General features: G+C 43.9%; 1 protein-coding gene across 4 annotated transcripts in view; it reads left to right on the top strand.

Moving 5' to 3' along the window:
• Positions 1 to 15,609, top strand: part of CDKL1 (cyclin dependent kinase like 1) — a 72,700-nt gene that overhangs the window by 27,621 nt on the left and 29,470 nt on the right. For all 4 annotated transcript variants that reach the window (XM_054530659.2, XM_054530662.2, XM_054530660.2 and 1 more), the window contains exon 3: positions 15,321 to 15,442. In XM_054530659.2, the coding sequence (XP_054386634.2) occupies positions 15,321 to 15,442 (122 nt within the window). The remainder of the gene's footprint in view (positions 1 to 15,320; positions 15,443 to 15,609) is intronic.

The raw sequence follows: 15,609 nt of genomic DNA, 5'->3' as shown, positions 1-15,609 counted from the left end.
TTAGCTCACAAATCTAATGGGTCATTCTAGCCTCATCTCCTTGCTTATCTGGAAACTTGTATCAGCTTTTCCTCTACCCTCTTTGGTGAGGTTGTTTCATACATTTGTAATATAGTTAGATTCTTTTTGTCACAGTCTTCATTCTAACCTAGGATTCCCCAACCTCCTACATGATTTTTTAACACTGCGTATCTTAAGGTTCACACGTTGTGTTGTAAAGTTCTATGCATTTTGCCCAATGCATAATGTCATACATTCACTATTACAGTATCATATAGAATAGTTTCACTGCCCTAATAAATCCTGTGTGTTTCACCTACTCAACCCTCCCCACATCCTCTGAACCCCTGGCACCTGTTATTCTTTTTACTGTCTCTGTAGCTTTGCCTTTCCAGAATGTCATAGAATTGGAATAGTACAATATGTAGCCTTTTCAGACTGGCTTCTGTCACTTAACAATATGCATTTAAACTTTATACATGTCTTTTCTGGCTTGCTAGCTTATTTTATCGCTGGATGATATTGCATTATATGAATGTAGCAAAATTTTTTCATCCTTTTTCCTATAGGAAGACAACTTGGTTGCTTCTAGTTTTTGGTGATTGTGAATAAAGCTGTTAAAAACATTTGCTTGTAGGTTTTCATATGGACATAGTTTTCAACCATTTGGGTAAATACCTAGGAGTGTGATTACTGGCTCATATAGTATAGCTATGTTTAGCTTTGTAAGAAACTGCCAAACTGTTTTCCAAAGTGGCTGTCTGATTTAGCACACCCAACAGCAGTGAATGAGAGGTCCTGTTGCTCAGTATCCTCACCAACATTTGGTATTATCAGCTTTTTGGGGGATTTTAGCCATTCTAATAGGTGTGTAATGGTATCTCATTGTGGTTGTAATTTGGAATTTCCTAATGACAAAAGATGTTGATCATCTTTTCATGTGTTTAAAATTTCCCATCTGTATTATATCTTCTTCAATGAGGTATCTGCTCAGATCTTTTGCTCATTTTTTTGGTGCATTTGGTTTTAATGTGATAAATATTGCCAGTAACTTTCCCAAAAAGTTATAGCAGTTTGCACTCTAATTGGCCATGTGTGAGAACACCCCTTTCCCTACGCCCTTGTCAGCACTGGATGCTGCCAATCTTGCGTGTTTGCCTGCTGGTTAGGAAATAAGTGGCATCACGTTGTTTCTCTAATTTGACTTTCTCTTACAACCAGTGAGGCTGAGCATCTTTTCATATGTCCCTTTATCATTTATATTTCCTCTTCTGTGTATTACCTATTAATATATTTTGCCCATTTTCCCACTGGGTTGTCTTTTTCTTAACAATACATAAATAAGACTTCTTTGTAATATTAGGAATATAACCCTTTGTTGTAACTTTAACCAGTATTTCCCAGACAATTATTTGTCTTTTGGCATTGTTTATACTGTTTTTTTTAAACATAGTGAATTAATATTGTTAAAATGTCCATGCTACCCAAAGCAATCTACAGGTTGAATGCAATCTTGATCAAAATTCCAATGTTATTTTCCATTGAAATAGAAAAAACAATGCTAATATTCATGTGTAACCACAAAATGTCCCATATAGCTAAAGCTATCATGAGAAAAATGAACAAAGCTGGAGCCATCACACTACCTGATTTCAAACTATTTTATAAAAATATAGCAATTAGAACAGTATGGTACTGGCAAAAAAAAAAAAAAAAAATTAGACACATTGACCAGTGGAACAGAATGGAGAGCCCAGAAATGAACCCACACCTGAATGGTCAATTGATCTTTGATAGAAGCATCAAGAATACACAATGGGAAAAGCATAGTCTCTTCAATAAAAGATGTTGGGAAAACTGGATGTTCACATGCAGAACAATGAAATTGGACCCTTATCTCACACCATATACAAAAATCAACCCAATAGATTAAAGACTTAAACTGTAAAACTTCTAGAAGAAAACATAGGGGGAAAATTACACAGCATTGGTCTGGGCAGTGATTTTTTTAAATTTGACACCAAAAGCATAGGCAACAAAAGCAAACATGGACAATTGGGATTACATGAAACTAAAAAGTTTCTGCACAGTAAAGAAAACAACACTGTGAAGAAACAACCTATGGATTAGGAGAAACTATTTGCAAGCCCTACTCCTGATAAGGGGTTATATGTATCCAAAATATATAATGAACTCGGGCCAGGTGTGGTGGCTCACGCCTGTAATCCCAGTGCTTTGGGAGGCTGAGGCAGGCAGATCACCTGAGGTCAGGAGTTTGAGACAAGCCTGGCCAACATGGCAAGACTCTGTCTCTACTAAAAATACAGAAATTAGCCAGGTGTGGTGGTGCACGCCTGTAATCCCAAATATTCAGGAGGCTGAGGCATAAGAATTGTTTGAACCCAGCCAGGAGGCAAGGGTTGCAGTGAGCCGAGATCTCTCCACTGCACTCCAGCCTGAGCAACAGAGTGAGACTCCGTCTCAAAAACAAAACAAAACCAAAATACCCAAAACATACAATACACTCAAACAGCTCAAAAACTAGATGTTCCCCTCCCTTGGCCTCGCCTGGCCTCCCTCCTGTGCTCGGTGGTGCCCAAAGTCCAGAGGGGTTCGAGGCAGCAGGGGGCTGGCGTGTTAGCATGTCCCTGAGCATGCGCACACCTGGGCGGGTCATGACAGTCCCTGGGCTTGGCCATAACTTTGCTCTGAAATCGGAGCGGGCACCAGGAGTGGGGAGAGGTCAGGCAGTAGGAGCAGGCACGGCACGTCTGAGCCTGCAGGGGCAGGGGGACCTCCCAGGTCCCAAGTGTGCAGAGATGCCCAGGTCTGCAGCCATGACTGGGTGGCTGCAGCTGCCTGGGAGGGTGGGGCTCCTGCCCCTCCAACCTGAGGCTCCCATCTGTTCCCAGCTCCTGCCAGCTCCAGGGAGCACACAGCCATGGCTGTGCCTCCCCCACTGCAGCCGGCATCATGGCAGCAGCTGCTCCAGATGGGCCAGTGGTGCCATCACTGTCTCTAAAAAAGGGGAAAAAAAATAAGCCTGGGATCTGAATGGACATTTCCGAAAAGAGGACATACAAATGGCCAACAGATATATGGAAAAATGCTCAACATTTCTAATCATTAGGGAAATGCAAATTTAAACCACAATGATATATCATCACACACCTGTCAGGATGGCTGTGATAAAAAAGATGTAAGATAAATGTTGGCGAGGATGTGGAGAAAAAGAAACCCTTAAAGTTGTGGATGGGAATGTAAATTGTGGAAAAATGTATGGAGATTCCTCACAAAATGAAAAATAGAATTACCATATGATCCAGCAATCCCACTTCTGAGTATTTGCCCAAAAGAGTGAAATTAGAAATGTCTGCATTCCTATGTTCATTGCAATACTGTTCACAATAGCCAAAGTAATAAAATTAACCTGAGTGGCCATCAGTGGATGAATATATAAAGAAAATGTAGTATATATACACAATACAGTACTATTTAGCCTTAAAAAAGGAGGAAATTCTGACATTTGTGACAACATGGGTGAAATTGGGGAACATTTTGCTGCTGAGTAAGCCAGGCACAGAAAGATAAATGCACATGTTCTCACTTATATGTGGAATCTGAAACAAGTGAACTCATTGATATAGTTTGGATATTTGTCTCCACCCAAATCTCATGTTGAATTATAATCCCCAGTGCTGGAGATGGGATCCCGTGGAAGGTGTTTAGATCTTGGGGGCAGATCCCTCATTACTTGGTGTTGTCTTCGTGATAGTGAGTTCTTGTGAGATCTGGTCATTTAAACAGGTATGCCCCACTGCCAATTCCCTCTCTCTCCCTTGTTCTTGGTTTTGCCATGTGACATGCCTGCCCTCCTTCACCTTTTGCCATGATTGTAAGCTTCCTGAGGCCTCCCTAGAAGCTAAGCAGATGCCAGCCCCGTGTTTCCTGTAAAGCCTGCAGAACCATGAGCTAATTAAACCTCTTTTCTCTATAAATTACCCAGTCTCAGGTATTTATAGCAATGTGAGAATAGCCTAATACATTCTTAGAAGCAGAGAGTGCTTCTAAGAATGGTGGTTACAGAGGCTAGGGGATGAGGAGAATGGAGAGATGATGGTCGAAGGGTACAAAATCTTAGACAAGAGGAATTAGTTGCATTTCCAAGATCTGTTGCACAGCATGGTGAATGTAGTTGTTAATTATGTATTGTACACTTCAAAATTGCTGAGACAGGCTGAGTGCAGGGGCTCACACCTATAATCCTAGCACTGTGGGAAGCTGAGGCAGGTGGCTCACCTGAGGTCAGGAGCTTGAGGCCAACCTGGCCAACATAGTGAAACTTCGTCTTTACTAAAAATACAAAAACTAGCCAGGCATAGTGGCAGGCACCTGTAATCCCAACTACTTGGGAGGCTGAGGCAGGAAAATCACTTGAACCCAGGAGGCAGAGGTTGGAGTGAGCCAAGATCGTGCCACTGCACTCCAGCCTGGGTGACAGAGCAAGACTCTGTCTCAAAGAAAAAAAAAATTGCTAAAAGAGTAGATTTCAAATGTTCTTACCACAAAAAAATGGTAAGTATTTGAAGTGTGGATATGTGTTAATTAGCTAGGTTTAATTATTCCACATTATAGTCATAAATTCTAACATTAATTTGAACCCCATAAACATATATAATTAGCCAGGCATAGTGGCTCATGCCTATAATCCCAGCACTTTGGGAGGCTGGGGTGGGCAGATCACTTGAGGTCAGGAGTCTGAGACTAGCCTGGCCAACATGGTGAAACCCTGTCTCTACTAAAAATACAGAAATTAGTTGGGGGTGGTGGCTGGTGCCTGTAATCCCAGCTACTCAGGAGGCTGAGGCAGGAGAATCGCCTGAACCCAGGAGGCTGAGATTGCGGTGAGCTGAGATCGTGCCACTGCACTCCAGCCTGGGCAGTAGAGCAACTATATGTGTGTGTGTGTGTGTGTGTGTGTGTGTGTGTGTGTATTATATGTAATATATGTATATATAATTATAAATTGTATATTTACAATAAGTTTACAATTTACAATAACACTTTAAAAGAACAACAAAAAATTATACGTCTATTGCTTGTACATTTTTCTACTTTTGATAGAAACACGGACATATTAAATATTTCACTTTTAACTCTAGTATAAGAAATTCAGTAATGCAAGAGTGATGATAAAGAGCAACTCTCACTTGGCATCATGATCAGGGAGCAATAGGGAGTGGTGGGGACTGTGGTGAACTAAAGCATACAAGCCTTGTCTAAAGTGAACAGCTGCTCTCAGCCCTAGCTCATTAGTGCCACAGAGTCTACAGGCCTAGACCTGCTGATCCCCAGCATTTGCAAGAGACTCCTGATAACCAGGATTTTAAAGTAACATTTCCTGGTTAAGAGTAGCGGCCGGGTGTGGTGGCTCACACCTATAGTCTCAGCACCTTGGGAGGCCGAGGTGGGCGGACAACTTGAGGTCAAGAGTTTGAGATCAGCCTGGCCAACATGGTGAAACCCCGTCTCTACTAAAAATACAAAAATTAGCCAGGCACGATGGTGCACACCTGTAATCCCAGCTGCTTGGGAGGCTGAGGCATGCGAATTGCTTGAGCCCGGGAGGTGGAGGTTGTGGTGAGCCGAGATTGTGCCACTGCACTCCAGCCTGGGTGACAGAGCGAGACGCCATCTAAAAAAAAAAAAAAAAAAAAAAAAAGGTTGGCAACTAGCACAAAATTCTTCAAAATCTTATGGGCTAAACAGGCCAAGCAATTGATCTTAGAAGATGGAGGGTCTGAGCTTATCAGAGCAGATGGGTGCCCAATGAAGACAGAGGACTGATGACACAGAGAGGCAGCTGCCCACATAGGATACATAGCATTCTCAGCTCTGCAGCGAAACCAGGTAGGGCTCTGGCTAAATTCAACCTCAGAAAAATGAAGTCCTTCTTTTAATGTCACAGAAAATACTTGACTTGGCAACATAATATGGAACATCAGTATTTGAAACACAGAGAGAAGGCTGGGTACAGTGGCTCACGCTCATAATCCCAGCACTTTGGGCGGCTAGGGTGAGAGGATTGCTTGAGCCCAGGAGTGTGAGATCAGCCTGGGCAACATAATGAGACAGTGTCTCTAAAAAAATTAAAAAAAAAAAAAAGCTTGTTATGATGGTGTGCACCTGCAGTCCCAGCTACTCAGGAGGCTGAGGGAAGAGGATCACTTGAGCCTGGAGTTTGAGGCTGCAGTGAGCCATGATCATGGCACTGCACTCCAGCCTGGGTAACAGAGAAAGACCCTGTCTCAAAAAATAAAAAATAGACTGGGCACAGTGGCTCACGCCTGTAATCCCAGCATTTTGGGAGGAGGAGGTGGGCGGTTGGCTTGAGCCCAGGATTTCGAGATCGGACAGGGCAACGTAGCGAAACCCTGTCACTACACAAAATTTTAAAAATTAGCTGGGCATGGTTGTACACATCTGTAGTCCCAGCTACTTGGGAGGCTGAGGCAGGAGGATCACTTGAGCCTGGGAGTTTGAGGCTGCCATGAGCTGTGATTGCACCACTGCATTCCCACCTGGGTGACAGAGTGAGACCCTGTTTCAAAAAAGTAATAATAATTTAAAAATGAAAATTTTAAAAAACACAAAGAGAAAAGGAAGACTAAAATAAAATAGCAGCAGCAAAAGTGGAAACTTTTGTACATGGGAAAGTAAATCTGAGTCCGAGCAGGCCTGTGCTTCTAGATAGAGCATTAACTGAAGGACAGTGATACTGGCCTGGTAAGGAGCACCAAGAGCTTCAAGATTAGCCCAGCACAGATGCCCCAGGCCTGAGGCTTTGGCTTCACAGACTTGTGTATAGGAAGGAATTGTCATTAAATGAGCCCCAAACATCTTTGTGGTATATATGGTAATTTAATCTGTTCTGTCTATTAAGTTCACTTGTATGTACCATGAACATGTTGGGTAAGCCTGTAACAGTTTGTCTATCATGTTGCTTAGTTCTTCTCATCTAATTCCTTTGTATGTCCCGAAAGAACTCCATTCAGCATTGAAGCAGAAACATCCAAACCCTTGTGAATGCAAACATTCACAATGTTGGGGCTATGATGGACACCTCCAGCTATTCGCTGCAGACTGGTTTGAGGATCGGAGGTGTCCCTTTGAGTTCTACCCCTAAGGTCAGTGGGGTCAATAGAGAGGAGTAAGGTAGTTTGAGATGTTAAGTCCACATAATCTGGCTTCTGGTCTCACCACTGCACCAATACCGTTTCCAATAAGGTCACTCGACCCCAACCCAGGGAAGCCCACCAGCCATCTCTCAGCCCTCTGTTTCCATCTGACCTTTCAGCAGCATCTGTCAACACTGACCACTTCCTCCTCCCATGATGTCCCCAGGGCGCCTGCTCTGCTGTCTTCTCTCTTATCTTAAGGGGCCTTCTTCCCTTTCCCCTTTCGTGTTTCCTCCTCATCAACCACACATCTGGGTGGGAGGGTTCTTTAGAGGGCTTTCTCATCTCACTCTCGCTCCTCCAGGGCAATCTCCTCTCTCTGCCTATGGCTTCGTTTACACACATGCGGACTCCCTGGCTTTTATCTTCAGCTCAGATGCTGGCTGACATAACAACTCCACTTTGGTGTCTCAGATCCCCACCAATTCAATGAGACAAAGCTAGTGACTTCTTTCTCCCAGTCTTACTCCCCCTCTCTGGGATGGCATCACCATCTGCCCCAGTGTGTAAACCTTTGTGTCATTTTTGACACTTCCTTCTCCCCTGTCCCTCACCTGCAGCCAATCACCACATCCTGACTATTCTGATAACAAAATACATCTCAAGACAATGCTTCTCACCGACTACCCTGCCTCTGCTCTGCTCCAAGACACCACAGTGTCAGCTATCAACAGCCACTTCATCCATTTTGCCTCCCCCAAGCCATTCTATATTCTGCTGCCGTAGTGAGCTTTTAAGGGCCCCATGGTATCATATCATGTCTTGCTGAAATTCCTTCCAGTGGCTTCCCATTGCACTAGGATAGAGTGAATTGCTTAGCGTGGCCTGCAAGGCCCTGTAGGATCTGCCTTCTGACTGGCTGGCCTTGATTCCATGAGCCTTGATTCCACCAGCCACACTGTCTTTCAGTTGCTGAAGTGACCCAAGTTCTCTCCTGGCTCAGGGCCAGTCACTGCCTGGAAAGCTGCCATCTGTGCCTTTACCACCACCCCTGCCCTTGGTCTGGTCAGACCTTTATCCTCTAGACTCAGCTCAAGGTCACTTCCTCAGGGCCAGTTTCTCTGAGACAGCCTAATTTCATAGATTATTTATGGCACTTCTTTGTTTAATGCCTGAGTCCTCTGTCTCATTCACCAATGCCTGATGCAGAGTAGGTGCTTATATTAGTCAGGGTTCTCTAGAGGGACAGAACTAATAGGATAGATGTATATATGAAGGGGAGCTTATTAGGAGAATTGGCTCACACGATCACAAGATGAAGTCCCACAACAGGCCGTCTGCAAGCTGAGTCCCAAAACCTCAAAAGTAAGGAAGCCATCAGTGTAGCCTTCTGTCTGTGGCCGAAGGCCGGAGAGCCCGTGGCAAACCACTGTATAAGTCCAAGAGTCCAAAAGCTGAAGAACTTGGAGTCTAATGTTCGAGGGTAGGAAGCATCCAGCATGGGAGAAAGATGAAGCCCGGAAGACTCAGCAAATAAGTGCCTGCATTATTCTAGCTGTGCTGGCAGCTGATTAGATGGTGCCCACCCAGATCGAGGGTGGGTCTGCCTCTCCTAGTCCTCTGACTCAAATGTTAATCTCCTTTGGCAACACCCTCACAGACACAGCCAGAAACAGTACTTTGCATCCTTCAATCCAATCAAGTTGGCATTCAATATTAACTATCACAGGGCTCTAGGGATATTTGTTGAATATATGAACACAGCCAGACGGGGACTGGGTTCATAAGGGTGCTATGCCAGACCACATATCTGCTGCTCTGGAGTATTTTCAGGTCACCTGGAATCCTGGCAACCCAGTGAAAGTTAATAATTTATTTTAAAATATTGATAATTTAATATTTATAACCCCTAATTAGGATTTAGTATTAATGATCAGCTTTCTATATTAAAATTATTCTAAAAACAGGTTGAGAGATAAGTTGTCAGCTACTTGCAATAATTTGAAGATTATCTCATGGAGGAAGATGGGAGAGACAAGTTACACCTTCCTGGGTTGCCAGAGGCACTGTAAGCCCTCAAAGGAAGCAATTTGGCAATATATATCACAAGCCTTAAATTGTCTATATGCTCCTTAAAGCTGGCCATAATATGGTAAAAATACTGTGATACTCCTGGCCAAGGGGTAAATATGCACAATCCTTTTGGAAAGCAATTTGACTCTATCTAGTTAGAGCCATATTTCTGGGGCTCTAGATGGTGCCCAGTTAACTTCAGGTCATTCTCAGTTAATGAATCATTAACTTAATGGCCACTTCCTCAAAGAGATTTTCCCTGAACCACACCTCACCCTCAAACCAGATACTCTTTACCTCATTTTTATAACATTTATCATATCTATAATTACTTCTCCAACATCTGTCTCCTTTCCAAGGTTCTAAGCCCCAGGCGGGTAGGGGAAGTACTTGCTTTATTTGTCTCTATATCCTTAGGGCTAACACAGTGCCATATGCACCTTAAGATATATAAATAATTGTTGAATACAATGAATAGAGAAAAATCATTCTAAATAAAAATAGATTTAACTCAAATCTAAATTAACAATATCAATAATTAACCTTTATAGAGAGGTTAATATTTACCTGACCCTGTTGTATGTGCCTGTGTGTAATTGGCAGTACAGCCCTTGCACTTCTTACTCTTACAGATGGAAAACTGAGGCCTAGAGAACTTAACTAACTTGGTCCAAGTGAGGCAACCAGCTAGTAAGTTGTTTATCAAAACCTTATTTATAATAGCGAAAAATTGGAAAGAACCTACATGTTATTTGAATATTTAATACATGCAGTTATCAGAACCTCAGTTTTCTTTCCTTTTTTTAAATAGACAGATTTATTTATTTATTTATTTATTTATTTCGAGACAGAGTTTTGCTCTGTTGCCCAGGCTGGAGTGCAGTGGCACAATCTGGGCTCCCTGCAACCTCTGCCTCCTGGGTTCAAGTGATTCTCATGCCTGAGTCTCCCGAGTAGCTGGGATTACAGGTGCGTGCCGCCACGCCTGGCTAATTTTTGTAGTTTTAGTAGAGACAGAGTTTCACAATGTTGCCCAGGCTGGTCTTGAACTCCTAAACTCAGGCATCCGCCTGCCTTGGCCTCCCAAAGTGCTGGGATTACAGGCATGAGTCACCATGCCCGGCTAAGAACTTTGGTTTTCAAAAGATGTATAGTAACATAGCAAGATGGGTGCAATATAATAGTTACTGGTCCCATTCAGACAAATGAATATGGCTGTGAGAGTGTCCTTTACTGGAACAGTGCTACTCCTTGCTTGGGTGCCAAGGTCATAGCTCTTGCGGTACATACCAGCTGTGTCAGGGTGGGGCAGAGGAAGCTGAACAGAGAAAGTAACATCTGGAGGTGGGGAGTGCTTTAGAGACAGGAAACTGAACACGTCCTGAAATGAAAGGGAGTGTGAGCCTTCTAGGAAGTGAGAGAAATTCAGTGGGTCCAGAAGGAAGTTATAAGTGGTGGGGCTGGAGAGGTAACCAGAGGCCAAATGGAGAGGACCTTTGGGCCTTGTCCTGGGGCAGCAGTGTCCTGCTGTGATCACTGCACGTTTGGACATGGCAAGTGGGAGGCACCAGCCTTGGCATCCAGAGAAGGTCAGGGGATTTCTTTGGGTAGAATTGATGCATTTCTACTTTTGTTAGAAGAGCCAGCTGGAGACATGAGGACTAAATATGGAATGTGGAAAATGGAAAGAGAATTCTAAGATTCAAAGTCTTGGCCTCAATATCACATCCTGTCAAGGGAGCAAATAGTGTGAAAATGAAAGTAAAGCCTAAGGATGATTATTTTTCAGTCTGAAAGAAAACCTCTGCTTTCTGCAAATTCTGTCATAAAGTTAGTATTTAGCCTCTTTTAACCTGGTTGTTTGCTCTCTGTTTGAAATGTCTTAGTCAATCCAATTCAGAGGTTTAAGACAGTAGTCAGTTCTATCCTACTATGTTTGGAGAATGTTAGTTCAGGCTAAGGGTTTTCAGGTATGATAACAAATGTGGCATTTTATAGCTTGGAGTGCCCTCAGTTCTAAGATCCAAATGTGTCCGGAATTGGTGGGTTCTTGGTCTCAATGACTTCAAGAATGAAGCCGCGGACCCTCGCGGTGAGTGTTATAGTTCTTAAGAACTGTAACACAGAGGCGTGTCCAGAGTTTCTTCCTTCTGACGTTCAGATGTGTTTGGAGTTTCTTCCTTCTGGTGGGTTTGTGGTCTTGCTGGCTCAGCAGTGAAGCTGCAGACCTTCCTGGTGAGTGTTACAGCCCATAAAGGCAGTGTGGACCCAAACAGGGAGCACCAGCAAGATTTATTGCAAAGAGTGAAAGTACAAAGCTTCCACAGTGTGGAAGGGGCCCCCAGCGGGTTGCCACTGCTGGCTGGGGCAGCCTGCTTTTATTCTATGTGGCCCCACCCACATCCTGCTGATTGGTCCATTTTACAGAGAGCCGATTGGTCAGTTTTACAGATAGCTGATTAGTCCGTTTTGACAGGGTGCTGATTGGTGCCTTTACAATCCCTGAGCTAGATACAAAAGTTCTCCAGGTCCCCACCAGATTAGCTAGATACAGAGTGTGGACGCAAAGGTTCTCTAAGTCCTCACCAGAGTAGCTAGATACAGAGTGTCGATTGGTGCATTCACAAACCCTGAGCTAGACACAGGGTGCTGATTGGTGTATTTACAATCCCTTAGCTAGACATAAAGGTTCTCCAAGTCCCCACCAGAGTAACTAGATACAGAGTGCCAGTTGGTGCATTCACAAACCCTGAGCTAGACACAGGGTGCTGATTGGTGTGTTTACAAACCTTGAACTAGATACAGAGTGCTGATTGGTGTATTTACAATCCCTTAGCTAGACATAGAGGTTCCCCAAGTCCCCACCAGACTCAGCAGCCCAGCTGGCCTCACCCAGTGGATCCCACACCAGGCCGCAGGTGGAGCTGCCTGCCAGTCCCATGCCGTGCGCGGGCACTCCTCAGTCCTTGGGTGGTCGATGGGACTGGGCGCTGTGGAGCAGGGGCGGTGCTGGTCACGGAGGCTCGGCCACGCAGGAGCCCACAGTGGGGGGAGGGGAGGGGAGGCTCAGGCATGGCGGGCTGCAGGTCCCGAGCCCTGCCCTGCGGGGAGGCAGCCAAAGCCCGGCCAGAAGTCGAGCACAGCAGGGGCTGGCCCAGGTGCTAAGCCCCTCACTGCCCGGGGCTTGCGGGCCAGGGGGCCACTCTGAGTGCGGGCCGCCAAGCCCACGCCCACCCGGAACTCGCCGATTCCCGCCTGCGCCTCTCCTTCCACACCTCCCTGCAAGCTGAGGGAGCCGGCTCCGGCCTTGGCCAGCCCAGAAAGGGGCTCCCACAGTGCAGCGGCGGGCTTTAGGGCTCCTCAAGTGCCGGGAAAGTGGGAGCCCAGGCAGAGAAGGCACCGAGAGCGAGCGAGGACTGCCAGGGCTGCCAGCACGCTATCACCTCTCACAAAGGTGATTAATGGGCTGCTCTGTTTCAATGGTGGTGGTGCGTCCTCCAAAATTCATGTTGAAACTTCACCCCCAGTGCAACTGTATTAAGAGTTGTGGCCGCTGGGAGGCAGAGCCCTCATGAATGAGATTAGCACCCCTATAAAGAGCTCAAGGTTGAGGGGGGTGCTCGCTTGCCTTTCTGCTTTTTGCCATGTGAAGACACAGCAACAAGGTGCCATTTTGGAAGCAGAGAGCATCCCTTGGCAGACACCAATGCCAGCACCTTGATCTTGGATTTCCCAGCATGCGGAACTGTAACAAAAAAAATTCTGTTCTTCATAAATTACCCAGTCTCAGGTATTTTATTATAGCAGCACAAATGGACTAATAAGATATGAGCTTTAGAAATATCTTGAATTTTTTATACTTGTACATCAAGTATAATATCCTGAGCAGGAATTTCACATCTTGAAAATACAGAGGGATTTTATAGAGAAAATGAGAAAAGAAAAAAGAACTTTCTTCTTTAGTATCTCCTTGTGGGCTGCTTTTATTGTCACTGCCCACTGCTTTTATTGTCAAATGTGCTGTAGCATGCAGTTCAAGAACTTCAATTTTCTTCCTTCTATCTTTTATCACTTATGGAGTAGCCTGCTTGTCTATGATTAATACCTCTGGATACACAGTGAATCACCTGGGGAATGCAGGTGAAACAAAACAAAACATATGCCTGGCTCATTCCTACAACCAAAAGAATTGAAAGTAGAGTCTCAAAAACGTATTTGTACGTTCATGCTCACAGCAGCATTATTCACAATAGCTAAAAGGTGGAAACAAGCCATGTCCATAGATCAAAAGATGAATGGATAAACAAAATGTGGTATATTCATACAATGGGATATTATTCGTGCTCAACCTTGCTACCACTTGGGTGAGCCTTGAGGACATAACGTTAAGTGAAATAAGCCAATCACACACACACACACACATATACTACTCTATCATTCCACCTGTAGGAGGTACCTAGTCAAAAATCAGAAAGTGGAGGCTGGGCGCGGTGGCTCATGGCCGGGCTCGATGGCTCAAGCCTATAATTCCAGCACTTTGGGAGGCAGAGGCAGGTGGATCACCTGAGGTCAGGAGTTCGAGACCAGCCTGACCAACATGGCAAAATCCTGTCTCTACTCAGAGTATGAAAATTAGCTGGGCATGGTGGTGTGCACCTGTAGTCCCAGCTATTCAAGAAGCTGAGGCAAGAGAATCACTTGAATCTGGGAGGTGGAGGTTGCAGTGAGCTGAGATCTCACCACTGCACTCCAGCCTGGGCAACAGAGTGAGACTCTGTCTCAAAAAATAAAATAAATAAATAAATAAAAAGAAAGTGGAATGGTGTTTGGCAGGGACTGGGGGGAGGAAGGAATGGGGAATTAATGTGTAAATGAGCATAGACTTTCAGTTTTGCAAGTGAAAAGAGTTCTTGTGATAGGTGGTGGTGATGGTTGCACAATGTGAATTTACTTAATACCACTGAGCTGTACACTTAAAATGATTAAGATGATATATTTTGTGTTATATGTATTTTACCACAGTTCTAAAAATCAGGGGGGAAAGTTAATGCGATAAAGCAACATTTGATTGTAAAATTCTTATGGAAAATTATCTGGTGGCACTATCAAAGAATATTTGGAAAAAGAGGAGCAATCTGCCAAGTGTTAAATTGTACAACAGTAGGTAAAATGGACTGTAATTGTGATCTGATAGTGAATGGGCACTGCAGAAGGGACTCCATGATTGATATGTTTTCCTGTGACTTTTTTTGTCTTTCTTAGTGTAAGTCTCTTATTTTCTTATGCAGAAAAAAAGAGACCAATGCCTAATTGTAGTGTTTCTGATGGCATTATGTTCAGAAAGGGCCAAGAAGCTAAGTACAAGATTTATCTCTGCCAAAGCTAACATTCAGTTCTGGGCTTTTTTTTTTTTTTTTTCCCTAGACACACATTTTCAGGCACATCAGATTGGAGAGTAAATAATGATGGAATGCCTGTTATGTACAGGGCCTGGTGCTGGAAGTACAACAACACAATTTTGATGAACAAAAGAACAGACCCTGATGCCGTTGTTCGTATATTCTGTTGAATTTATCTATTGTAGCTATTGATACCAGAGAACATTAAACAATTAACTGAACAATAATTACTAAGTAAGAATTACATATTAATTATTTATTAATTACTTAGTAATTCTGAAAGAGTCATACTTCAGGGGGGCTTTTAGACATACAAGGCACTGAAGCAGTGTGAGGAGATTAATGGAGACCCTAGGAAGGGACATTTGATCTGAACCTTGAAAGCTGAGTTTGTATTACCATCTCCTTTCTCTCTTCATTCTTTTTTATTTTCCTGCCTTCTTATACCTCTCTTTGCCCTCACTAACCACCTGTATTATAATCATCTTTCACTTACAAGCTACTGACAAATAGCTTGTAAAGAGTAGTAAGATGATACTGTTTACAGCCTCCTTCAATCCAAGAATGAAATTCTTAAAGGACAAACAACTTACTTTTTACTGGATCAAGATTAGAGAAAGCTGTCTTTCACAAGTCAAATTTAGTACCTTGTTTTTTTGTGTGTTTTCAGCAACTCAAGCATCCCAACCTTGTCAACCTCCTGGAAGTCTTCAGGAGGAAACGGAGGCTTCATCTGGTGTTCGAATATTGTGACCACACAGTTCTCCATGAGTTGGACAGATACCAAAGAGGGTGAGTGATCCATCCCTTACAAGCAAAACAAAGACACACTGGGATTTGTGAGCAAAAAGTGGCAATGACTCTTTTTAAGACCAGGTAAGGTTGGGTGCAGTGGCTCATGCCTGTAATCCCAGCACCTTGGGAGGCCGAGACGGGTGGATAATCTGAGGTCAGGAGTT

The sequence above is a fragment of the Pongo abelii genome, chromosome 15 (genome assembly GCF_028885655.2).
Source record: "Pongo abelii isolate AG06213 chromosome 15, NHGRI_mPonAbe1-v2.0_pri, whole genome shotgun sequence".
Classification (NCBI taxonomy): Eukaryota; Metazoa; Chordata; class Mammalia; order Primates; family Hominidae; genus Pongo; species Pongo abelii.
This window is presented reverse-complemented; position numbering and strand designations above follow the sequence as displayed.